The 24,633-nt window shown below is 49.7% G+C and overlaps 1 protein-coding gene across 15 annotated transcripts in view; it reads left to right on the forward strand.

Annotated features, from left to right (window-relative positions):
• HYDIN (HYDIN, axonemal central pair apparatus protein) overlaps positions 1-24,633 on the forward strand; it is a 115,529-nt gene that overhangs the window by 4,373 nt on the left and 86,523 nt on the right. For 11 of the 15 annotated variants that reach the window (XM_021408634.1, XM_021408635.1, XM_021408641.1 and 8 more), the window contains 6 exons: positions 46-1,386; positions 8,922-9,053; positions 10,025-10,150; positions 11,205-11,324; positions 13,986-14,120; positions 19,654-19,853. In XM_021408634.1, coding sequence (XP_021264309.1) covers positions 8,934-9,053; positions 10,025-10,150; positions 11,205-11,324; positions 13,986-14,120; positions 19,654-19,853 — 701 coding nt within the window. In that variant the 5' untranslated portion in view covers positions 46-1,386; positions 8,922-8,933. Of the gene's footprint in view, positions 1-45; positions 1,387-1,425; positions 3,004-7,100; positions 7,422-7,696; positions 7,826-8,921; positions 9,054-10,024; positions 10,151-11,204; positions 11,325-13,985; positions 14,121-19,653; positions 19,854-24,633 lie in introns of those variants that run through there. The other 4 variants (XM_021408636.1, XM_021408633.1, XM_021408637.1 and 1 more) reach the window with 4 other exon arrangements.

Consider the following 24,633-nt stretch of genomic DNA (forward strand, 5'->3'; position numbering starts at 1 on the left):
GTCCCTGGCCTGGACTTACTGCTGTGACATTTGTCCCTTTTGCAGGTGGGTCTCAGCTGGATCCTTGCAGCCTCGATGCATCACCTCTCAGCTCTCCCATGAGCCAACTTTGATTGCAAGGGGAGGATTCACATCTTATGTGTGACCTGAAACTAGTTTGAGAAACTGCTTCACTACCTTGAGCACTGGGCTGAGGAGCCTGGGGGCTGGGCTCAGCTCCTCTCTTAGCTTGCTGTGTGCCCCTCAACAGCTCTTCCTCTGCTTTCACATCTGTATCTGGGCAGAACGCTCTGAGGGGATGCTCTTAATTAAGACTTCCACAGCTCCAAGCGTGGTGAAGCCTGGGGCTTGGGTCAGAGAGCAGTGGGCTGCAGTCCTTTCCATCCTGCAGAGCCTCTTAAAGCGTGTGTGTTTGTGCAAAGTGCGGCTTCAATTTCAGGTTCATTGCAGGGTTGCCTTCTGTCTGTAGAACCACTGCTGTGGTGAAGAAGCTACAGGAGGAGCTGGCTGTGGCCTCCCTCTGCTCCGCTGTCAGCAGTGAAGGGCGATCTGGCTGATGGTGTGCATGTACAGCGACATTTCCCTGCTGTCCACTGGGCTGTCTGTTGGGGGATGCAATGTATTCATTTCCTTCCAAGTCCCTGCTAGCTAGGAAAAGTAATAATCTGCAGTGTTTACCTTCCCTGTCCTCAGAAATTAAGCAGCTTTGGCAGAACACATGTGTTTTGCAAAACGCTGGAGCCCCCCGAGGGTTTTGCGTGCAAAAGCTGAGAGAGTCGAATAAAGCCGTGTTTTGCACTGGGAGCACGCGCTCCATCACCGTGCTCTCTGCAGCAATCTTGCTGCATCAGCTGGCCCCTGCTTCCTGCCAAGGTTTGGGGTGTTGAAGGGGTGCAAAGGGAGTTGTCTGTTCTGTGGGCTGTCTGTGGGTTTTGCAGGGGTTACCCAAAACAGGGAGGGCAGCTGGGTGGCTGAAATAGTGGCTTTGGAATTGAGGTCAGTGCATAGGAAAACTCGTAGTATGTACTTTTCCCCATCCAGCGTGTTGGAGCTCCCCTATCCCAGGCTTCTTCCGTGCTGTTAACTCTGCTTTGCTTTGCAAATAATTTGTCTAGGAAGAAAAACAGCTGCTTCAACTTTGTGCAACATCTTGACAAGCCTTAATCTAATACTTAATCTAAAGCAAAATAACCAGACTATCATAGAATGGTTTGAGTTGGAAGAGACCTTAAAGACCATCTGCTCCCTCTCCTTGCAGTGAGCATGGAGACCCACAGCTCCATCAGTGCTCAGAGCCCTGTGCAGCCTGACCTTGGCTGTCTGCAGGGATGGGGAACCACCACCTCTCTGGGCAACTTTGGTATCCTTAGCACAGCATCCATCTGGGTAAGCGTGCTGGTGGTAAGTAAACTGACCCTCACCTGCAGATCTGAGGCTGGGGGGGAAGCACTGGCTGGAAAAAGCTGCAGATCACACATTCCTCTGATTCCCTGACCACAGAGCCCTGCCATTCTGTCTGTTAATGCCTTGCTCGTCCCTGTAGCAGTGTGAGGAACATAAGGGAAAGATGGATCACCCTGTAGGTAATGCAGCTCCTAGGTCAAAGCATGGTGGGATGGCAGTGTTGGGACAATGCTTGGCAGAGGGGGGTGTGATGTACTGCATAGCAGGGGTGATTATTGCAGGGATGTGAATCTTTCTTTGCTTGATCCTTTGAAGAGACTTTACAGTGAGAATCAGACATTCCATATATCTGTGTATTAGTTGTGTTCTATGCGTGTTTGTGGTGATCTGTGATGAGTAGCAGCCTTCAGAAATAAAGCCCCTGTGCCTTTGCATTAAGGAACCCTGCAAATTCACTGTAATCCCTGGGCTGTGGTGCAGGAGCATGATGCACGGGCTCCCAGGTGAAATGCATTAATGGCTGCAGTTCCAGCTATTTAAGCAGAAGCATTTTTGTCTGAGAGTGGTTGGGGAAGATGAAGCGGTGACATGTTATTTTAGATAATTATTTCACACTTCTCAGTCCCATGGCATTTGCCCAAGGCTCAGTCTGTGGTGTGGGGGACTGATTCTTAATGAAATAAGCTCATGCTCGGTACAAAGGACAAATTAATCTCTGGATGTCTGATTTGGAAATGCTCTTATTTGCCATCTTGTGTGAGTTCAGTTTTCCACTGTGGCCTTGTCAGCCACTGAATCAGTTCTGTTTCTTTAGTTGCAGGAGCATCTATGGCTTGAAATGAGGGATTCAGGCAGAATTTGGCAGGCTCTAAGCTCACTTGAGCCCCGTGTTTGACCCTGCACAAGTGCAGGGAGCAGAGGCACTCAGGTGAAATGCATCTGTTAGAGTGGGCTGCAGGGACGTGGAGCTCGGAGCCACCTGGAGCTCCACGTTGACAGCACCTGGGATGCTTTGGGTTCAGTGAAGAGCTGACAGCTGTTAGGCTGTGCTTATGGGAGAGGGCTGCGTGGTAGCTGTGGAATCATGGAATATCCCAGCTGGAAGGGCCCTGCATGGACCATCGAGTCCGACCCCTGGCTGTGTGTAGGACCGGCCAAAATTCAAACCCACGTGCTGTCCAAAGCTGCTGCTCTTAGAGCTGGCCCAGGTGATAGAGCTGGGAGAAACGCTTTGCGTTCTGCCACGTGTTTCCCTCACTGCAGCTCTGCCTTAGGATAAACACAGGGATGCACTGTGCCTGGGGGAAGTTTCCCTGCGTGCTTGTGAGCTCCTTTCTTTGAGCCTTTGCTGTTACTTTGAGAGAAGGCGTTGCTCAGCAGCTGTCTCTACCGCCTTTGCCTTTAGTTCATTACTAATAGGAATAAAGGGGGAAGCACAGCTGGGTTGTTGAGCATTGGGATGGTGAGCGTCCCATGGCCACCTCCTCCCTGGCAGCGTCCCCAAGGCAGTGACGTGGGCCCAGCTGGGCGGCCCCGTTGCTTTGGGAACAAGAAAGGCAACAGCCCGGCAGTGCTGAGCGCTGCGGTGGGGACCGGAGCGTGAGTGCATCCACGGAGTGAGGAGGGTGGTCCTGGGGGGCTGTGACCACGCTGCAGTGAGATGGTGGTAGCTGTGTCCCCTCTTTTGCCAAAGAGGGGGGTGCCGGGGGGGGGTGAGGGGGCACAGACCGCTGGGGGTGGTGAATAAACCTGTGTGGCCCCACAGATCAGTGCTCGGGGTGGGGGGTTCCTACATCCAGAGGTGCTTGGATCCCTCTGAGTAATCCACGGTGGGAAGGTAGGTGATGAAGAGTGCGGCAGATAGGGAGAGGTGGAGGCGGCTGCAAAACTCTTTTTGTCCTTTCCTGGTGCTTTGCATTGGTAGGTGGCTTCCTAAGAGGCAGTTCCTGTGTACACCTAGGGGAAATACAAGGCTTGGCTTTACTATGCACCCAGGAGGGTGCAGATCACAGGATCGTTAAGGTTGGAAAAGACCGCAAAGATCAGTCCAACCCCAACCCACTGTGCCCACTGACCGTGTCTCTTGGTGCCACATCTCTGTGGTTCTTGCACACCTCCAGGGTGTTTCCTCTGGGCAAGGCCTGGAGCCTCTGTCCCTTGTCCGTGGACAGGAATCACTGAAGCTGAGGATTTGGCACAAGGCTCAGTCCAGCCAAGCTGGGGTTGAGGGGAGTTATTCCTCTGCCCTTAGTCACCGACTCCTCTCCAGTTTGGCATCTTTGAGTTGAATTCACGCTTGTGCTCTTCCAAAGATGAAAGCAGCACGGTGAGAGCTGGGTATGAATATATACAGAGCTCTATTTCATGGGAAAGCTTTTGAAGAAAGATCAGAACAACTCAGAAGCTGGCAGGACTGGAACTTCTGGTGCCACTCAGCGGATGCCTGGTCCCTTGGGGTCACTGGTCAGAGTGCATCCTGCAGCCTGTGCTGCAAACTGGAGCTGCAGAAGCCAAGGTGGTTCAGACAAGGAGACTGCATCTTCCAGGGATGCTGGTAGTTTACCTTCTTCCTGCTTGGGTATGCAGTTAGCTGGTGGATTTGTTAATTAGTGCCCATCAGAACTGTGGCTACGTGCTGGAAGCCCCCAGGGAACACTGAGTTGTTTCAGTTCACATTAGCTGTTATAGGATAGTGTGAGTTGTGTGCCCAGCATGTGCTCAAGGGTAAGAAATCACACATGGACGCAACCTAGTGTCCACAGGATTAGTTCTGTGATTTCCAGGAGCTTGGGATCGGGTCCTGGCAGTAGCTAAACACCGGTGCTGCTTTGCTGACTCTGGATTTGCTGTTACAGAGGCAGCCACGTAGGGCTGCAGGCCTGGACATCCATTAGTAGTCCTTTGGTTTCTGCTGCTTCATCCCAAAGCCATCAGCTGCTTGGAAGCCCCGGTGCGTTACAAAGCAAAACACAATGTGTTCGTGTGCCAAAAGATATGTAAGCAAAAAGGGAGAGCTGGTGCAAGCTGCAAAGTCAGGGTGCTGGTAGAGGCAGCTAGAAGGACAAACAACACTGTAAGTGCTGGAGGCAAGAGCTGCAGTTGTAAATGGTAATATATGGAGCTGGGGAGCCTCCAGAAGACCTTGGAGAGGAGTTTGGGCCACCTAACGGCCAGCTGAGAGCTGAAGTTTAGTCAAATGGGAGGCATAATACCAGCCTGCTATTAATTATCTCAGCCGTGGTAGAGCTTCTGTGATAAATTGCAGGGTGACTGTACCTAAGTGATAAAATATGGAGGGAGTGGAATGTAAAGGTGGCAGGTGAGGCTTCCTGGGTAGCGTGACTTGATTTAGAAAGCACTCAGCCACTTAGCAGTGGGCTGGAGGAGCAAGAGATTAGTCCTGGAAGCTCTGCTTCTCATTTCTTGGCTTTCTTGAGGTGCTGTTTGTATGGTAATTATGGCTAAGCAGGCGGTTTCTAGGCAAGAAATGTGATCTTGCTACTTAAGCCTGAATGGGGCAAGATGATTTAGATGAACAGAATTGTTCAATAGCATCCTGATTCTCAGTTTTAACGGATCTCCTGTCTCGCTCTCCCAGCAAAGCGTAATAGAAAGGCCAATTATCCAATTACTCTAGAGAGATGCTTTGTCTTTGCAGAAGGAAGGAGAAGGAAGATTTACAGTGTATACCGAAGGAGAATTCAGCCACAGATGGGTCTGTGCTACAAGAAGAGCTGGGTTCCATGTACTGCAGTGTGGAGCGTGCCGATGTGCAGGAGCAGGGAGGGCTCCCAGCCTGCAGTCACAGCATGTACAGATGCGAAACTGCCTTCCTACTAACCCCTCTCTTATTCCTTAATGTCTAAAGAAATTTGTTATCTGTTTCTCATTTGGTTTGACTTCACGTGCTGGACATGTGCACAAAGCCCTGCCTTCTGCCTGCAGATCCGTGTGGATAGTTTGGCTGTGTGACCCCAGCCTAGGTCATGAGCCGAGCACTGACCAGAGGTTGACGCTTGCTTTTATTGACCCCCCCAGTGCAGCTCATGGCCACAAAGGCTCACCTGGGAGCAAGGAGATGCTCTGCAGACCGTTCTTTGTTGCAAGGACTCACTTGAGCAGCTGTGAGCCCACATCATGCAGCTAACCCTTTTCCTTCCCTCTGAAGACGATCCTGATCTTTGATTGTGAGGAAACAGGCATCCAAGCAGAAAGTTGCCTTGGTCTCCTGAATCCGGAGCTCATCTCCTGGTTGATGCTCCGTGCGTTTAACGAGGATGATTCTTTCATTCCTTCTCCCCTGGGCACGCTGTGGCCATTTCAGTGATTTATTTGCCATGGCCTAAAACTTGGGAGCAAAGCACCCATGCAAGTCAGGGCTCTGTAGCAGTTGCTGGTGCTAACTCACGCTCTTACCCAGCAGCACTGAGGAATTTGGCTTCCTGGCAGAGCAGGAAGGTTTGGGCTGGAAACAGGAGAAATAGGTGGTGAGTTCAATAGTAGGAGTGAAACCAAGTGTGGAGCTGGGTCACTGAGGTCAATGACAGCTGATGGAGCATGAAGGCTGGCTCCAGGTGTGCCGTTTGCCTGCAGTAGGCAGCAATCACATCTGTGCTGAGGCTCCAACATTGCTTTGGGAGCTGCTGGGAAGAAGCACAAGGTGCTTGCGAGTGCATCTCCGGCCAGGTGTGAGAGGCTTGATGGCGTCCACCGTGACATCTGTCTCTGAGTTCTGCCTCCTGAGATGAAACTGTAAGCATGGGTGCTGCTCCCCCTGGCCTTACAGCACATCTGTTGGTGCCTTGAGCACATGAAGCTGTCACATCTGGGGCTCCTTTGCCCTGGCTCTTGGGTTTGTGTCCGGGCACTAGGTGGGAGATGTTCTGGCATGACTTTCTTCACTTATTTCCAGGGCTGAGGTCTCCTGACTCCCAAATATGTTGGCTTTCAAGCTGAGAGTTCCTTGTTCCCTCCCAAACAGATGCGATGCTTTGGTTCGCCTGGGGCTGAGCGCCTCACAAAAAGCTGTTCTTCACACCATGCACTGTACCAAAAACGCATGAAGCTCCCTGGAGCTGAGATCCTCCTGTAAGATGGGTGGCTTTGTCTGGTGCACCTATGGGTGCCGTTGTTTGGAACAAGCTCATCAGAGAGGCATTCAGCAGGTGCAGCAGGAGAGGACAGCCCCAGGGCATGGCCATCGCTGCAGCAACGAGGTGCTCTGCCTTTTGCTCGGGGCCCTCCCTGGGTGAACAAAATGGAAGATAAATCCTTGCTTTTGTAAGCCAGCATGGAAACTTTGCCTTTCCTCTTAAAGAAATGATTACCTTGGCCGTGGCATCTGAATTCGTTTGTCTGCTGTTCCAGCAACATTAACAAATGCTGCTCGGAGGCGTGCTTTCTGACGCTGCCACAATCACTCACTGCGGAGTGAGATGTTTAAGAAATAGATGGGCTGTGATGATTTGCAAGGCTGTAATTTTTATTTGGGTGACACTGCAAACCACGCCGCTCAGGTCCCGCCACTGGGACGCTGAGGAAGTCTAAGGCAGAAGGCAATCTCTGCTCCAACCTGGAGCTGAAGAAATCCCAAAGCCACAAATGCTTGAGCGCACATCTGTGTTTATGGTGTGGGACTGGTGAAGGCAGTGAAACCCTAACTTCGGGGCTGGGTCGGTGTGCCCTCCCTGGCGTATTACTCACAGGGTGCTGAGCGTGGTTTTGTTGCTATGTGTCCTCATCCCTCGTGGTGTTTTCTGCTTTGCGGAGCCAGTGCAGCTGCCAGGAGGAAGGCTGGGCTGTAACAGAGGGCTGTGGGGAGGGGCACCCAGGCAGCCCAACGTCCAAGCCCTGTCGGTTGCCCTCCAGCTTCCGTTGGGCTCCATGTCATCCCAACGGTTCCCTGCCCTGCTCCTGTCCCACTGACTCATCCAGAGCCACTGGGGCCGTTCTGGCAGCAGGACTGGGCACTGCACAAAGTGAATCCTGCCCGAGGAGCACTAATTACCTGTCCTAAGGTAGGGTCTGTTGGTGGGGGGACTAACGGCTGTGTGATGCTCAGCAGGAGTTAACTGACCTATGAGCACGTTGGGGGGAGATGGAAGGCTGTCAGGGAGTTATGAAGTTGCTGTGCAGCTTGCAGTAGTGGCAGAGACTTCTGGCTTAGCTATGGGTTAGAGGAAGCCTTGGGGGAGAGTGAAAACCGAGGTGCCAGGAGCAGAGGCATCACCTTTGGACCAGCAGACCTGGAGCATGAAGGGATTGCAATCCTCGTGTTTCTGACTGTTTGCAGCCCCCCACCAAGCCTCAGTGGGGTCGTGGCTTCCTTCTGTCCAGTGGGGCTGGTTTCCTTCGTTCTGCTCATCTCCTCCTGATCCTGGAGCTCAGCGAGGCCCTGGACTGCAGCTGTGCCCTGCTGAAGGTGGGGGAAATGGGATGGGGGATGGAAATAGACGTCGTGGGCATGATGAACAGGATTAATTTCGAGCGCAGTTAAATTACAGCTAGAAAATTGTAACAAATAATCCAGTTATTCTCAAGACCTGGTAATAAAGTGCAGAAATCCAGATTAATGTTGTATCATCCCCATTACATTTCTCTTGGAAAAAAAAAAATAGTTATTTCCAGCTTGAAATCCTGTCTCTTGCTGTAGCATGTCCTTGTGCCTGCAGGATGGGGCTGTGCTCCATTGTTTCTCCCATAAGAACAGAGGGAAACTGCCACCATGTATGCCTGTCTGTGCCTTTGGGGTCAAGGACTGTCCTTTATTCCTGTGCTTGTCCTTTCCTGGCACTGCATGGAGAGTCTGGTACCACAAATGTGTAGAGCACTGCCTGGGGAGTGAAGGAATGAAGTGATGAGCTTCCTGGGGATGCTTATGGAGGACTCATCAGTGGCCCTGCTTTCACATGTTACGTTTACATTTGAACTCGTTGCTCATGTTCTTTAAAGGGTTTCATGCTCTCACTGCTGTTACAGCCTCTATGATGCCCATAGGGAGCTTTGAGTTTGGGTGTTAATAAGGGGAAATGAGGGCCCTTGTTCTCCATGGAGAGATGCTCTTGGGCACCGGGGTAATTTCATGCCTGGAAGGAATCGTATTTGCTGGATAATTTTTGTAGCTTAAACCAACCAAATTAGCCTTGAGAAATGATAATTCCTCATCAGAGTATTGAACTCGATGCTCTGTTCATCAGAAGCATCTCAAGGCTCCTGACACAAAGGGTAGAAACTTGGCTGGCAAGGCAAGAAAGGTGGTGTGCTGTTATCAGTGCTCAAGGAATCATGATCCCAAGGGGCTTTGAGGCTTTTGGCAATGATCTGAGCACCTGGGCAGAAAGTTGTACCAGGTTGGCACTGCTGTCTTGCTTCCTCCTGTGCCAAGTGCATGGGCACGCTCCTGTCCAGGCACCCGACTGCAACCTGGATGCCAATCTTGGTGTGTCAGCGCAGGCACTGAGACCTTACAGTCCAAGTTCTCTTCTGGATTTTAAAAGTCCCATTGCTGCTTTTTGCAGGTTGGCTGAGACATGGCTACCAGCAAGCTCCATCAGTCCACGGGATCCTCCAAAAGCCCCGATGGGTTCCGGAAGAAAGTGGTGGCACCTTGTAACCCAAAGCTGGTCACTGAGGCAGAGGAGCCTGTAACAGTAAGTACCAACTGTGTCCAGGTGGGAGCTCTTAAGGTTGGAAACTTCCCTGTATCCATCCTCCATTTCCCCTCCTTGCTGCCATGTTTCCCTGTTGGAGATGGCTGTCGTGGTGCCTTGGGGACAGGCTGTGTGTTGCTTTAAGGAAAGTCTAGGCTCTTGCCTTGTGTGCACGGCTGAGCTGAGCCTATGAGGCGTTGCACAAGGACAGCTGGAGCTCCAGCACGTGTTCCTTTCTGTCTCCTTGCGGCAGGGACACCTCCAGCCACAAGCTCTGGTGGTACCTGCAGCTGCTGAGCTGCAAACACTCTGCCTGAGGGCTTGGCATGACATGGCCAAGAAGAACTCCAAAACAGTTCTCATCCTGGTTTTGAGCATGCTGCAACGGAGCGAGGCCAGTCCCTCTTCCTCATCCCCAAATGTCCCCTCTGCTGACTGGAGCTGACCTGATGCTGAGCCTCTGCTGAGGAGACATCCGTGCAGACCTCTGCATAGGGTCTGCAAGGCCAGCCCGGAGAAAACGAGCAGTTAGAACAAGGTGAATGAGGGCTTGGAGCCTCAGCTCGGTCCTGGCACAGCACGGCTCTCCTGCGACTCGCCCAGCGGTGACATCTCTGCACGCGAACGCATTGTGCAGAGCTGGGGACTTGGGACAGCTCCTCCCCGCTCTCCTCAAAGGTCACCGGCTCCATGCAGCAAAACTAAAGAGGAAACAAATGCCCAAAGAGCAGAAATCCCCAAACATGTCACTTCGAATCACGGAGGAGAGGCTAATGGGACAGAGCCGCTCTGCTGGAGCATGTGTATTCCGCTCTATATAATTAATTTACTGGCGATAAATATTTCAGCAGGTAACTTCCAGGACTGTCCTAGTGGCTGCAGTCATAAATGATTCATTGGCGGGGCTTGAACAAGAAAAGCCTTTCAGGAGGAAGGCCTTTCTGCAGCCCTGGCTGGGTTTTGCCTTGCAGCTGACTCCTTCTGCCTTCCTGAAGGAGATGTCCCTCACCACGGAGCAGAGGCTGGCCAGCACTCACAGCACGCGGCGGCCCCGTGTTATCCAGCTCCTGGACATGAGTGACACCTCCCATCAAAAGGTAGCGTGTTCCTGCCCTTCGCCTTGCTGTGTTTAACAGGACGTTTCAGGAGCACGTGTGGCAGGCTCGCCCCCAGCTTCTCTCAGTAGCAGGGTGAGAAGGTCCTGCTGTTCTCTGGAAGCGCGGGTGGTGCTGGAGTTCCTCGTGCTGAGGGAAAGGCAAAATGCTTTTGCACCGCTGGGATCTTTTAAATGCTGAAGCCAATAGAAATAAACTGCTGGAATCAGTGGGTTCTGCTGGAGCTTAGCTACTATTCCTGAAGCATGGTATGGGGGAAGGATGGAGCAGGGCACAAGTTGCCTTCTTCCATCCTCACCCGCTAATGGGGATTAGCGCCATGGCTCCACTTGCTGGTGGCAGCGTGGGCCCTTGAAGGCTGGGTGCCCTATGGCAATGACTCAAGATTGATTAACAGACATTATTTCCTTAATGCCTTGGGTTGGGACACCTATAGGGTGTCAGATTTGCCAGCTGTGTGGTCCTGCTAGGTAGCTGCCCCTGGCAGAGTGAGCAGATATGCTTTATCCTAAAGGATTGCTCAGTGCGTAACACAAGGTAGGTTGCTGAGCAGGAATTTGCCTGTAACAGTTTGGGGGAGGGTTGCCCTGCACGGCGCAGGAGTTGGGAGCGCATTGGATGAGTGCCCGGTGCATAAAATAATTCATCCCTCTACATACAGCTCATGGGAGAAGGAGATGCCAGATCCAGTCTTGCTCAAGTTGTCTAGTAACACTTGACAAGAGGTGAACCTTACCACCAGCCAGCGCTCACCCCACTTGCCGTTGTCCTACAGCATTGCCTTCTTTTTGGCCTTCCCTCCTATGGCACCATTCTGTGCTTGCTGGTTTCTGTGCTCCACATCCAAATGAGATATCTGGGGACCTGTGGGGCTCAATCTCTGTCTCAGAGTAAAGCTCATCCCAAGTGTTGGCCTTGGAGCCCCACACAAACTCTTGGGCTTCAGTTCCTCCCTGAGTGCTCGTGGCTCTTCTGATGAGCCCTTTGGCACTGTGTGACCTCATTGGCTCCTCTCACTGCTGCCTTGTATCTCCAGTTCTCCTCAGTTGACCTGGATCAGACCTTGTTCCAGCCTTTCCCATCCGAGGTGGTGTTCCAGAGTTACGTCCCCTGCGAGGTCTATGAGGTACCCCTGGTTCTGAGGAACAACGACGTGGTAAGTGCCGGGCTGCGTGGCTTTAACACTGTGCTAGGAGAGGAGAGTGGCGTAGTACAAGTGAAACACAGCATGCCACGTCTGAAATGAAGTGTCTCACCTTCTTCTTTGCACAAGGATGTGGGAGATATTCCTGTGATATTAGGGTTTTTCCCACTGGTTTTGACCATGCATGGGTGGGTTCTAACCCAAAGGAGCTTTCTGGGACAGCATCCTTCCTCTTGAAAGCTCTGGACAGATGGGCATGTTGAGGACTGCACAGTTCTTACCTGCCTTGATTGTGCTTCATCTCCAGAGCTACATTTTTTAGGCTCCTGCTAAGCTTAATTTGGTTGTGCTCAGGCTTTTCTAAGATAATGTGGCTTTCTGCTTTCCCTTTGGAGAACCACAGCGTGCCCAGTGTAATGGGCTTTTGAAGATCTCTGCCTTTACTTGAAATAATTTTGTGAGCGTTTTGAGATTTCCCAAGGAAGTCAAGAAGGGAAAAGTTGAAAAATGACAGCAATTTTGCTTCCAGTTTAAAGAGGAAAATTGAGACCTTTTCAGATTCAGCAGGGGAAACGTTTGCTCAAATGAGGCATGTGCCAAGAGTGAGCTGGTGGGAGCAGACAGGAGGGAGAAAAGGAGCCGAGCTGGGAAGTACTCTGGGGAGAGCATCGTGCATGCAAGGGTTTCTGTTGGCACGTAGGAATTAGCATACTGGAAGCAGAGGAAGGTCAGAAAGACATTATCAAAGATACGGCTCTGGCATAGAGGCGTGTAGAATCATGGAATCCTTAAGGTTGGAAAAGACCTCTCAGATCCCCAAGTCCAACCCCAGCCCACCCCACCACGTCCCTCAGTGCCACATCCCCATGGCTCTTGGACTCCCCCAGGGACGGTGACTCCCCCACCTACCTGGGCAGCTGTGCCAGTGCCTCACCCCTCTGTCAGAGAAGAAATTGTTCCTAATATCCAGTCTTCCCTGGCACATCTTCAGACTATTGCCTCTCATCGTATACGAGCAGTGGGACGTATGTATAGGAAGAGGAAAGTGGGTGGGTGGAGCTCTCTCCAGTTCTACCTGCTGGGCATACACAGGTGGACAGAAAGCTCTTGGGATGTGTAGTAGGTCGAGGAGCAGCAAGAGGGAGCCAAGTATATCCTACGACAACAGGTTGGAAATGGAAGGCAAGATGGATGCAGTGTAGTGTCTCAGTTATTCCTAGGGAGCTCTGCTGTGTTCCTTGTCTAGCATTTAGCTTGGGAATGTTGAAAAGATGCAGCAGGAGCACCCAAGGAATAACATTTGTACAGTCTGCATGGACCCTTTGGGTAGAAATCTCCTTTTCTGTTTAAGACTTGCCTCAGTCTCTCTTTTGCTACAGCTTCATTTCCACCAAGTCTTTTGGCTTCAGCTGCTCCCTTATGCACGTGGCACTCCATAATGTTTGTCTTTGCCAGGTGCCAGCCAACAGGCAAGCAGTTCATTTGCTCTATTCATGCTTCCTCAAGTGGAAAAGAACATCTGCATCAACATATCTGCCATTCCCAGTAAAAAATAATAAACTCGTACAGCTGCACCCTGGGATTTGTATGCCCAACAAGGGGGAGACAATGTGTGAATTGTTAATTTTTTTTCCAGAATGAATTAGTTTTTGAAGCCAGTAGGACCTCAGCTATTGGACAGCACTGATGTAAAAGTAAGATCAGCTCTGAGGAAAATCCTTGGCATATTTTAGTATATGGAGATAATAATCCCAAGAGGGGTTGTTATATTCTCATTTAGTTGGCTCTTGGTTGTGTGTTCTCTCATAAAGTTTTCTCCCAGTTTCCCAGATCCCTCTGAATCATACTGACTTATATTGCACAGTAGCTTGGGGTTGTCTGCTCCATAAAATCTCATGAAGTATGTTGCAGATAGAGGCTCTGTGATGATTCAGACGCAGAAGGGCTTTGATGTATACACTGCTCACGTCTCTTGTGAAGTTGCTTTTCTGCCTTCAGGCTGCTCCTTTCTCCCTTCTGAGGTGCTGCGGGTGGCTTTTTCTGAAGGTGTTCATCTTCAAGGGGACTCAGCGACCAACATGTCTGTTGTGTGCAGTGGGTGGGTTCGTTGACTGGTGAAGCTGCCCGTTGGCTGAAATGGCCTGCTGGAGGCTTTGAGGAGAGACTCGGAGCTCTGGGGTTGGTATCTGTGCACCTGGAAACACCAGCTTGCTCGTCTGGGGCTGAGACTGGCTTTTAATGACCAACCCACACAGTTGAGTCAGTGCTGGTCACAAATCTCAAGGCAGAAAATTCCTTTGAAGCCCATAATTGGTATGCACAGCCCACAGCCTAGGGGATAGAAGGCAAGGGTAGTCCAGCTCTCCACCATTTTGGTGAATTGGCTGCTCTCATCTTCTAGGTCAACTTTCCTGCATGGAGTGTCGTGCTCTCTTGCTTCTTCACAACCCCTTTTTAACAGCTCTTAGCTACCTCCTTTTTCTTCTGGGGTTGTCTCTGTCTTCCTACATTCTGCACTTTGCTCTTGGTTGTATTCCCAGTATGTGTGTACCTCTGGGGCTAAAAATGCTTTGCAAAAGCAATTGAGGAAAGGTGTAACCTGCACTGGGTCATGTCTTTGCAACCTAGGTAGAAATGGAGAAAAAATCCAATGCCTCCATGTCTTCCCTGCAGGTTCCTCGGCTGGTGAAGGTCATCTTGGAGAACTCGCCTTACTTCAAGCTGATCAGCCCTGGTGACGTGAGCCGTAAAGTAGCGCCTGGCATGCCTTCAACTTTCCGCATCCTTTTCACCCCTGAGGAGAACAAGGTGAGACCAGAGGTCACAGGAGGTTGATGCCTTTGATTGGTGTCAAATTCCAATCCCTCAGGGCTGGATTTGAACACAAGGGTGAGGTGTGGCTTTTGGGGAACAGCCCTGATTTCAGTGGGGTTGTTCTGGATCCAGAGCTGGGGGTAACTCTTTGACCAGGGCAAAGAGTGTGCCCTCATAGGCTGGAGGCTCTTGTTTCAGACTTTGATGCTTCGTGCATCTCATAAAATCATCTGTCATAGAGGCATAGAGAATCATAGAATCATCAAGGTTGGAAAAGACATCTAAGATCTCCAGCTCCAACCCCAGCCCACCCTCACTGTGCCCACTAACCGTGTCCTTCAGTGCCACATCACTACAGTTCTTGAGCACCTCTAGGGATGGTGATGCCTCACCTCCCTGGGCAGCTGTGCCAGTGCATCACCGCTCTTTTGGAGAAGAAATTGTTCCTAATATCCAACCTGGATGTTTAATACAACGTCTGTTGGGTTCAGGGGTGGGAATCTCCACTTTTTGTGGTGGGGTGACCTTCCAGGGAGGATGCACACAAGAGTAGGAAAACAAAGAAAATGGCAGGGGGGAGTGTTGATATGTTGTCTTTCTCTTCTAAGAGAGGGGTTTAATTATTATGGAAAATGCTACAGGAACAAATAGATCCAGAGAGAGCTTCTCTCTCTCATCTGGCAGCCACTTCCCTGCCTCACCCAGGGCTGGAGCAAAGATGGTGCTCATTCATCCCTTCTGCTACCCAGCTTTGCAGCTGTGCCATCCTCAGGGATGCTTGGCCATGATCCAGCTGTGAGCCTGGGTGGGAGGAAGCTCTGCATGTGGCTGAGCCAGCCTGGCACAGACTGTGGACATTCCTCACCCAGCAGGAGGTTGGTGCGATGCAAAGGACAAAGCACACATAGGATTAAATGGGCAGACTCCATCTGCCCTGTTCTTGTATGTAGAGATGTCCCAAACTTGCAGGTTGTGATCTTGGTGTGGCTGTGTCCTTGTGCATGTTATCGTGGCGATGGCTATCTCAGTGGGCTCCCATTCCATGCCACCATGTGCATTTCTGCACCAGGACAGAGGTACAGAGTATCTCTTTGGGCGTGGGTGCTTTCTCTTCTTTTATTCACTTGATTCTGATTTAATGTAATACTTTGTCCCTTTCTCAAACAGCGGATAGAGAAAACTAAAGAGGAAATGCCCTGTGGTCCCTAGCTCCCCATGCCTGGGGAATAATCTGTTCCTTTGGAGGGTCTGAGAAATTATTTAACATCATTAATATTTAGGGTAAAAATTGGGTGGTTTGGAGAACTGCCCTAGGCCAACCTAAGAGCATAATCTCGCTGATGTAGGCTTTGCAAAGTACGCTGGTGACTCTAAAATGTGATTTATCTGTACTAATTACTGACTGTCCATTTTTTGGGGGTGGAAGAGGAAAATTTGGTGCCCACAGAGGGCAAAGTGCCACTCTTCAAGGTTAGAGAGTCAGCAGGGCTACATGGGAGCATCACCAGAAGCAGAGGGAGAACTCAGAGAGCATGAGGGACCAATGCTTTGGTAATGCATCGGTAGCGTGGTCAGGAGATCTTCCCCCTGGATGTGACCCTGCTGGAGAAGGGTGGCACTTGGTGGTCCTAGGGGTCCCTGCCAACCCCAGGCACTCCAACTGTGCACCTCTGCTGCCTCTTGAATGCTCTGTGACCCAATGGATGACACAGAGAATTGGGATGTAGGCACCAACCCCTCCAACTGTAGGATCGGTTTGGGGGGTTTCTTGCTTTGGCTCTCATTGCTAATTCATGGGAGTGAAGCATGGAGCTGGGCTGTGCTGAGCCCTAAATAAGAGGAGCACACAAGTGGTTTGTGGCCAAAATGCCACGTGCCACGTAAACCCTTTCTGGAAAATAAGCAGCTCCGTGCTGCCTCACAGCCATCTGGTAGCGTGCCACATGGCTGGGCTGTCAAAGCCAGCGCGCAGCCGACACGTCTTGTGTATTGGCACCCACATTATAAATACAAACTGCTAATTCTTCTGCTGGGCAACATTTCCAATTAGTTGCTCTCGCCGCCTCTGATTTATACGTCCCCGTGTTCTGGTTTCAGCCATGCAGCGTGGGTGCACTCGCTCCACGTGTCCTGCCGTTACGGGTTGCAGAGCAAACAAGCAGTGGGCAGGAATATGCATCATGTCCTTCAGCTTTGTTATAGATTATCTGAAAGGAAGGAGGCAAGAAGTGCCCAGAAACATAGCACAGCTTAATCAGTTTTGTTTTGTTTTGTTTTGTTTTGTTTTTCCTTGCTCTTTTTGCTGTAGCAATACAGTGTTTGCAGGCAATGTGAGTTCAGTCTGAGGTTTGCAAAATTCATTCCTGATGCTCAGCGGAGACTGCATTAATGCTCATTGATAATATGAAATATGACAGGACATTGAGTTATTGCGTTACCGAAATTAACTCCCTGAAAATTCAGGCCAGCCCTGCTAGAGGTGTTCCGCTTTTCCAAGTGCACTTCTGAGAACACTTGTAGGGGGAGGGCAGGGACAGAAGATCGAGGCAGTGAACCTGGGACAAAGGGACCTGTTTGGAACCATCTTGTGAGCTGGTGGCTGAGGAAGGGAGTGGAAGGGGAAGCCATCCTCCTGCGATGCTGTCATCACACTCCAGCCTCTCCTCTTATTTACTGGCCCTTGATGGTACTGTGGTTCCAGCAGGGAGCTTCCCTTATAGACTTCCCAAATGACCTCATCCTACAGGACGTTCTGGCTTTCCAATTGTCTGCTGCAAGGAATTCAGCAAAGCATTTACCAGTTAAGCAGCTCGGCTGACACCTGAGTTTCCTGGTTTATTGGGCAGTTAATTACTGTCATGCTGACATCAACTTTAATGTGAGTGTGAGTTTGCAGCGAGCCTGGAATGACATCTCTGATGCGAGCAGTCGCTTTAATTTCAGTGGGCACTAATGCAAATACTACCAGCAGTCATATTTTGAAGGCTGGCGCTTGTAACTTATTGCTTGTCAAAGGTGAGTAAGGGAAAAGGCAGCATTGTGCAGTGATTCCTATTTTCCCTGAGACAGAGGAGTCATATGAAGGATGAGGTCATATTTTTGTGAAAATCTATAGCCTACAGCTGGCTCTAAACAACCTTTAAAGCATGTAAGTGATGCAACCTCTCCCTCTCCCAGGCATGTTTGTTTAGAAAACTGCTTTTAAACGGTCTGCTGGGGGTTTGCAGTTGCAAAGATTGGTTTTGGCGATACCCCTGGACCGTAACCGAGCGCACAGCGAGGTTGCTGTCCTGGCAACACGGCGAAGGATTGCAGCTGTCATTTCCCTCTCTCTGCAGCAGACCCCGTGCTGCGCAGTGTGAGCAGCCCCAGTGCTTGTGCACGGTGCCCTGTGCTTTGGGATTTCAGCTGGGGCAGGTATTAATTCCTTGGGCTCTCACTGACGCGGCTGCTGATCCGCTCCCTCCTTTGCAATAGCGACTTGAAAATGAGTTCTCGTTATTTCCCTCCAGTAGCTCCAGTTGCTGAAGTTTCTTTCCTCCTTATCCTGCTGCTGATCTGAACTCCCCGTGTCCTCCTCTGTCTACTTGGCATCTGCAGGGCAGAGATAAGGAAAGACGTCATGCCAAGGCTTAACGAGGCGTGAGGCTTTCAGCCAGATTCACAATGCCCACGTTACAGTAGGGTGGCCAAAACAACAACAACAAGAAGTAAATTGCTTTTTTCATTTCCTAATGTGTTTTCTGAGGATCTGAACGGTCCAGAACAAGAAATACTGAGGCAACAGGTGATTTGAATTCACAGGAGCTGCCCTTCTCTTTTATTTTAGAGGACTTAGGCCATGAGATTGAGAACCAAATTGCTAATTCAGAAAGACTCACCGAAGATGAAACTCTCTTGAAACGCAGTATTCAATTCTGTAGGCATTGCTGCAGTTCCCTTCCTGGCGTTTTACCTTCTAAAGATGAGAAACCAAAACCCTCCTGTGGTTTCCAATATGAATTTGAGATGGATCTAGAAAACAAGACCTTTCTTTATTCCTTTTTACGTCTTGGATGCAGTGGCATCTGTTACTGCAACCCTAACTGCAGCAGAGCAGGTGGTGAGCGCACTGGGACAGCGGGTGCTGCTGGGGCCAGGTTCCAGCCCAGTCCTGGGCCTCAATGCCCTGCCAGGCTCCAGGAGCTCGGGATGGGCAAGGGAGCCTGGGCACAAAGGAGTTTGAATGGGTTCTGTCTAAGGAAGCTTGATGCTAAGTGCAATTCCTACAGTAGTTTTGTACTATTGTGTACTTGGAGCAGCAAGGAAAGAATCTCGGGAGAGTCCAAAGCACCCAGGGAAAAGGATCAGAACAGCAAGAAAGCAATGAGAGACGAAGCTTTTATTGACCTGGCCATAACCTGGGGGTGGTTGCGGTGGGGCAAGGCAGTGCCTCCAGCTGGTGCTGTCCTTGGTGCTGCCCCGCTGTGCGCATGGAGATCCATCTGCTTGGCCCTGTGATGATGTGATTGGATTCTCCTTCCCACTGCTGAATGGCAGGCAGCTGGGATAGGGGTCAGGCTTCTGGCTGAGCTAAAGTCTTGAGACGCTGGCTATAGCAGAGATGGATGTTCATTGCACTGCCACAGGTAGGCACGCCCACCAGGCACCAAGGCACTTATTCCAGAGGAGCTCCGTGAGAGATGTGACTAAGGCATCAGCCATGCCAGCATATGCAGCAGAGAGGAAGCAGAGCTATCTTTGCATCCTCTGAGGCTAGGATGAGATGTGAAAGGAAACAGACATCAGACACAAAGGAGAACTTTGTAAGACTGGGATATGATGGGAACGAGCTGTTGGGGCTGGGTGGGAGTTGTTGGTGCTAAAAGTGCTGTCGTTGTTCTCAGGTACAGTTTGGGTATAGGGCTGAACCACGTTTGAGGTGGGAAGATGGACCAGGTGGGCTTTTAAGGGGGGGGTGGTGTCCCAGGCTTTGTCATTAGTGACTCTATTAGGGTGGTGATGGGGAACAAACACCCCACTCACCAACCTGCCACTGAAATAGGTGTTGTGTCCAGCTTGTTAAGTCCTTCATCCTAATCTGGCTGTGAATTGTGTGTGTGGCCAGGTCCTTTTGAAGATGCACCTGAGCAGCCCTTGCCAAGCCTCAAGCAGCCACGTCACTGCATGGCTGGGCTTAGCAGTTGTAACTGGGTTACTTGCTGTGCTTTGGAGCTCAGAGCAGGTTCTTGTTCATGCTTTAGCCCCTCCTGTGAAATCATTACGTTGGTTGTTCAGAACCCAGCTATCAGGTAACTTTGTCTTCCCGTGGCATGAAGCTGGCTGTCAGCTCACTGGGAAAGCGAGCGAAGCAATGGAGCTGCTTCCTCTTGGCAAACTAACAAGCCTCTACCAGTTGTTCTCCTGGAATTAGAAGTCATTAAATAAAAAGTACTACTGCATTATTGAATGAACGTGTAGCAAACAGTGGCTTTCCTTCTGCAATGGCACTAACTGCATTCCTGCTGATCCCACTTCCTTTCCGCAGGACTACTTCCACCAGCTCATCTGCATCACGGAGAGGGAGAAGTTTGTGGTGCCCATCCGAGCCATAGGAGCCCGAGCTATCCTGGACTTCCCCGACCAGCTCAACTTCTCAGTCTGCCCAGTCAAGCACAGCACCCAGAGAACTCTGCTGGTTCGCAATGTTGGCAACCGAGAGGCTCGTTACCACATCAGCACCCACAGGTAAAGGCTGCCAGGTTGTACCTTCAAGGTGCTGGAGCCCTGAAAACAGCACCACGTGGCTGGGGAACTTTGGGTTTTGTCTGACCCCCATGACCAGTGTTAGGTGGAATGAGCTCTGAAGTGGAGATGAGCAGATCCTGACTTCAGAGCTGCTCTACCAAACTAATGGCGATGGATGCCAGTGGGTGCAGGAGGTGCACCAATTAGCTTGTGCATGGGATGGAGCCCAAGAGGAGCTCCCACAAAGCCTGGGGAGACTGGGTGAACAGAGGTCTGGGATTTGCTTCTCCTCTGCTGCCTTCCCAAGAACGAGCTGGTTTGGCCAGGAAGTAGAACGGGAAAGAGCATGGCATCCTGCAAGGGGAAAGGGGATGCTTCCTACTAGAAATCCCCTTTGCTGAAGCCTTGTAGCAGGGGAAAAAAGACAGAAATGCAGGGTCAGAAAAACCAGTAAATAACTGAGTGGGTTCAAGGGTTGTGCTCTGCTCTGAAGGAAGGCAGCCTTTGCATTGTGGAAAACACGTAGGCAGGAACTTCTAAGTCACTATGGTTTTCCTCTGGGATTTCTAGGTCAAGCTGTCAGAATCTAAATAGAGATTGACTAGATGTTTAGCATTTTTCAATACTCTTAGCAACTATTCTGTCAACTGATACAGCATATATTGAGTTCTGCTTGCTATGGATATTAAAAGCTGAAGTTTGGCAATCAAACCCTTCAGTCCCGCTTTGCAATAAAGAAATGGGAAACGTTAGAGAAGCTTTATCTCAAACTGCGCAAAAAAGCAGAGCTCTGGATAACTGGATTGTGTGCATTCTGAGATCAAAAGCTGATATGATTTCTCTTGTCCGTTGAGGGCATCTGTCATCTCTTCCATTTCATTATGAAGTTTTGAAAACCAGTTTGAAATCTCAAGCAGATGATTTAGATCTTTGAATATAAGCAGCATTTTATTCTAATTAAGAGTGGCACTCACTTTCCTTCAGATTCCTTCTTAACTACTCAGAAGTTCCTGTGTTCCTGCCTTCTTTTTTCGCTTTTGTTCAGTGAAATGTCATAAAGAATTCTTCAGTGGGAACCTCTAAAAAGGCTGAGTTCCTCTAATGCCTGTCTGTCTGCCTCGTGCTGTTGTGTATGTGCAGAGATGTATGGGAAATACGAGAAATTTGGGGAGTATGTGAAATGGAAATAGGACGATTTAGAATTATCAGACAGAATGACAGAATAACTGGGGCTGGAAGGGACCTCTTGGAGATCATCAGGCAAACACTCTGCTTGGAAGAAGACCAGCTTCAAAGTTTGATCAGGTTTGCAAGTAGCACTAAACGCCTTTGTCTGTTGAGCTTTGAATGTCTTCAGCACTGAAGGTTCCATCGCTTCTCTAGCTCCTGCTGTCCACGTGCTGGGCATGGTCAGCAGGAAAGCAGTGAGCTCTGGGCTGACACACCAAGGAGATGTGAGAGTCAGGCCAGTGTTCTGCTCTGCAGGCTAGTAGATCGTTAGCTGGAAATTGTCTCTGAACAAATATATTTTCACAGCCTTTCACAAAAGAGGCCATTCTCCTGCTAATGTTGGGGGATTAATTTCCCTGTTAGAGAGGGTAGAACAAAGGCTGCATCGTTATTAATGAATATTTAGTTGAATGTGTCTCTAGTTCTTCTGAATAACTTCCATAACAACTTGATGATTCATTATCATCGCGGAGCATTTAAGATTGCGCAAGGAGCTTTGGAAATGAATGACTTACGTTCCCTGTCCTGGAGAGCTCAGTGTAAATTTGAGATGCAGTAATCAAGAGTTATGGTGTAGGTGCTCCAGGAGAGGAGTGCCAGCCTTACCAGCTTAAATTTGGGACAATTTCAGTCTGTTCTTATTTAGAGGAAAATTTAAGCAGCTTAAGTTGAATGTGTTTAATTTTTGGTGAACAAAGGAAGTGAATCCATGGAGCTGTGCATATACATACACATATAGATGTACGTTGTAGGCTACAAAGACCATGGAAGGATGCAAAAATGAAGGACAGAAGCAGTGAAAGAGCAGAAAGATGGGGCTGTGAGCTGCTGACCCTGCACAGGGCTTCTCAGTACCGAGAAATCGTCTTCTCCTCAAGCCTTGGATGCTTCCAAGATCCAACAGATTCAGCTTTCTGGAACAGCTACAAGCTTGACTTTGGCTGCTATACTATTACTGAAATTAATATGCGCTGAGATGAACTGGTCTTTGTGTTTTTCCTCCAAAATAGACAGATGAGGCAATTCAACCACCTGTAGATTTGACTGTTGTCTTTGGAGCAGGAGCCAGCTTTTAATGCAATCAAACAGAAGGCTGAAAATTGATTTATTTTTTTTTCCCCAAATCAAAATATTCATAAAATACAGATTAAGGCACCAGTAGACCAAAGAGGAAGCTTGTTTGGTTGCAGGAGAGGAATGTGCCATGGGTCTTGAAGAAGGAGCTCCTTGCACGCTGCCTGGTTGTAGGAGAAAAGGGGATGTGAAAACCTGAGTCATGCAGTTGACAGCTTTTCTCTAGTGTCAATCCCTTTCCAAAGGGCAATAATAGATGAGTTCTGAGTGGATACCGGTGAGAAGACCTCTTCCAAGTCGGTGTGGCTGAATAACGTGTGAGCTAGGGATCTGGCTGTGATTGCAAGGCACCACTGGGATATTAAAGAGCAGGACCTGCGGAAGTTTTGATGTCGTACACCAAAGCAAACATCCAAACGGGCATCGTTTTAAAGAGGATGTCAGAAGAAAACGAGCTATTAAAAAAGAAACCACAAAGCTTATCTTCTGAAAGATTTCCCGTCTTTTGGGAGCGGTGGTGATTCATTAGAAGGGCAGATCTAGCAGGACCGGAATTATCTTTAAAGAACAGCTCACAATTAAATGACAATTAATGGATAAAAGGCCAAGGTGTAGGCTGCCAGCTTCCGCTCTTGGCAGTGGTTTTCACTTGGCTATTACAATGCGTCAGGGATGTCTCCTACCATTTCTTATCTGGGGGCTGCAGGGAACAGCTTAGCTGCTTTAACAGAAGTTTGGGGAACTAAGTTTAGCTGTAGGGCTTTTGCATCTTTGTGTCTTGACATAGTGAGGGATGGTGGGAGGGTCTGGGATGAGATGTAGGAGGTGCAGGGTTACCTCATCCCAGCCAGCACTGGAAAGGAATGGGGAGATAAAATGGGAGGTGGTACTGAAGTGTGGGGAACCCCCTTCATTAGCAGCTCTTCTGAGCTGGAAAGGAAAAGCTTTCCTTTGCTACTCTGGGGGTTGCACCCAAGCACCAACTCTGTCCCAGTCAGCCTGGAGATGTTCAAGACCCATGGTGATGTGGCACTGAGAGATGTGGGCAGTGGGGATGGTGGGGGTGGGATGGGGTTGGGCTTGGTGATCTGAGGGGTCCTTTCCAGCCTTAATGATTCTTTGATTGTATGACTTCTCAGCAATGCTGGTAACTGAATCCCTTCCCTAGCAGGCAGCTGCCATTAACAGGGCTCGAGGAGCTGATCCACGTGCTTTGGTGGAAGGAACAAACTGTGTCCTTGAGGAACCCTTTGGGGTGACTGGGAACATCTTATTGGAGATGTGTGAGAGCTTCCTGCTCAGCTGCAATGAAGTGAGCTCTGCCCTGGGAAGAGGCTGAGGTCTCCTGTCAGTGTGTGAATGCTGTGGGCTCACTGCTGCTCCTGCTAGAGCCAGCAGCCATGCTCCAAGTGTAATGGGAACAGGTCAGACCACTAATTGCTGCTGTATCTCATTAACGAGCAGAAACTCTAGCAATTTTATCAGCTGTCGCTACTCGAATGAACAAAGTTCAGCTCGTGCATGTCTCCAGTTCTCATTATTTTTGTGTGCATTCCATTTCTCTAATCACGGTTAGAGCTCTGCAGAGCAAATTTTGGAGGTGATAATTTGATGACCAACGAAGTGCTGAACACAGAACTTCTGTCTTTTGAGTGGGGCTGCGCAAGAGCCATGAAGCCAAGTTGCCACACTTCATCTGGCTTCTTCAGAGAGCTAGCCCTTAGCATGAAGGTAGAGTTCTACAGCTGGCAGCCAAGAACTGCTTACCTGGTGACACACCACAGTTGTCTGTAGGAAACCCAAGGTGCACCAGCACACTTCAATAATTATTTTCAACCCATGGTATGGAATTTGAGTATTGGCATAGGCTGCCCCGGGGAGGTGGGGGAGTCACCATCCCTGGAAGTCTCCAAGAACCATGGAGATGTGGCACTGAAGGACAAGGTCAGTGGGCATGGCCGGGGTGGGTTGGGTCAGACTTGGCGATCCAAGAGGTCTTTTCCAACCTTAAATGATTCTGTGGTTCTAAGACTTTATCTGGTGGGCAAGCAAGTGGTTACCATGCTTGGATTACAGCCCAGAGTCACAGAATACATGGCTTGTGAATACATCAAACTGTTAAACCTCCACTGATGTGCTCCTGTTACCAATGCTTGATGGAATCCTTTGGGCTGAAAATGGGATGTTCCTTTTGCTGCTGTCTTGTTTCTTTGGCTTTGCTCTAATCTGCATTTGCACACGTACATTTCTGGTTGTTCCTTTTCTTAGAGAAGCTTTCACTGAGCAGCTGATAGAACGTGCCCTTCCTTAGGTTAAAACAGGTTATTTTCAGAGTAAAAAGGCTGAATTCTGCAAATTAATGCATAATTGTTCTTTGGTCTTCTAGGAAGACTTATTCCTCTGTCTGATTCTAGTCTGTAATCTCCTTGGAACAGGCCTTGCTTTGACATTTGCCTCTCTTGAGGTGAGGTTTACA

This window comes from Numida meleagris, chromosome 10 (assembly GCF_002078875.1).
Source record: "Numida meleagris isolate 19003 breed g44 Domestic line chromosome 10, NumMel1.0, whole genome shotgun sequence".
NCBI lineage: Eukaryota > Metazoa > Chordata > Aves > Galliformes > Numididae > Numida > Numida meleagris.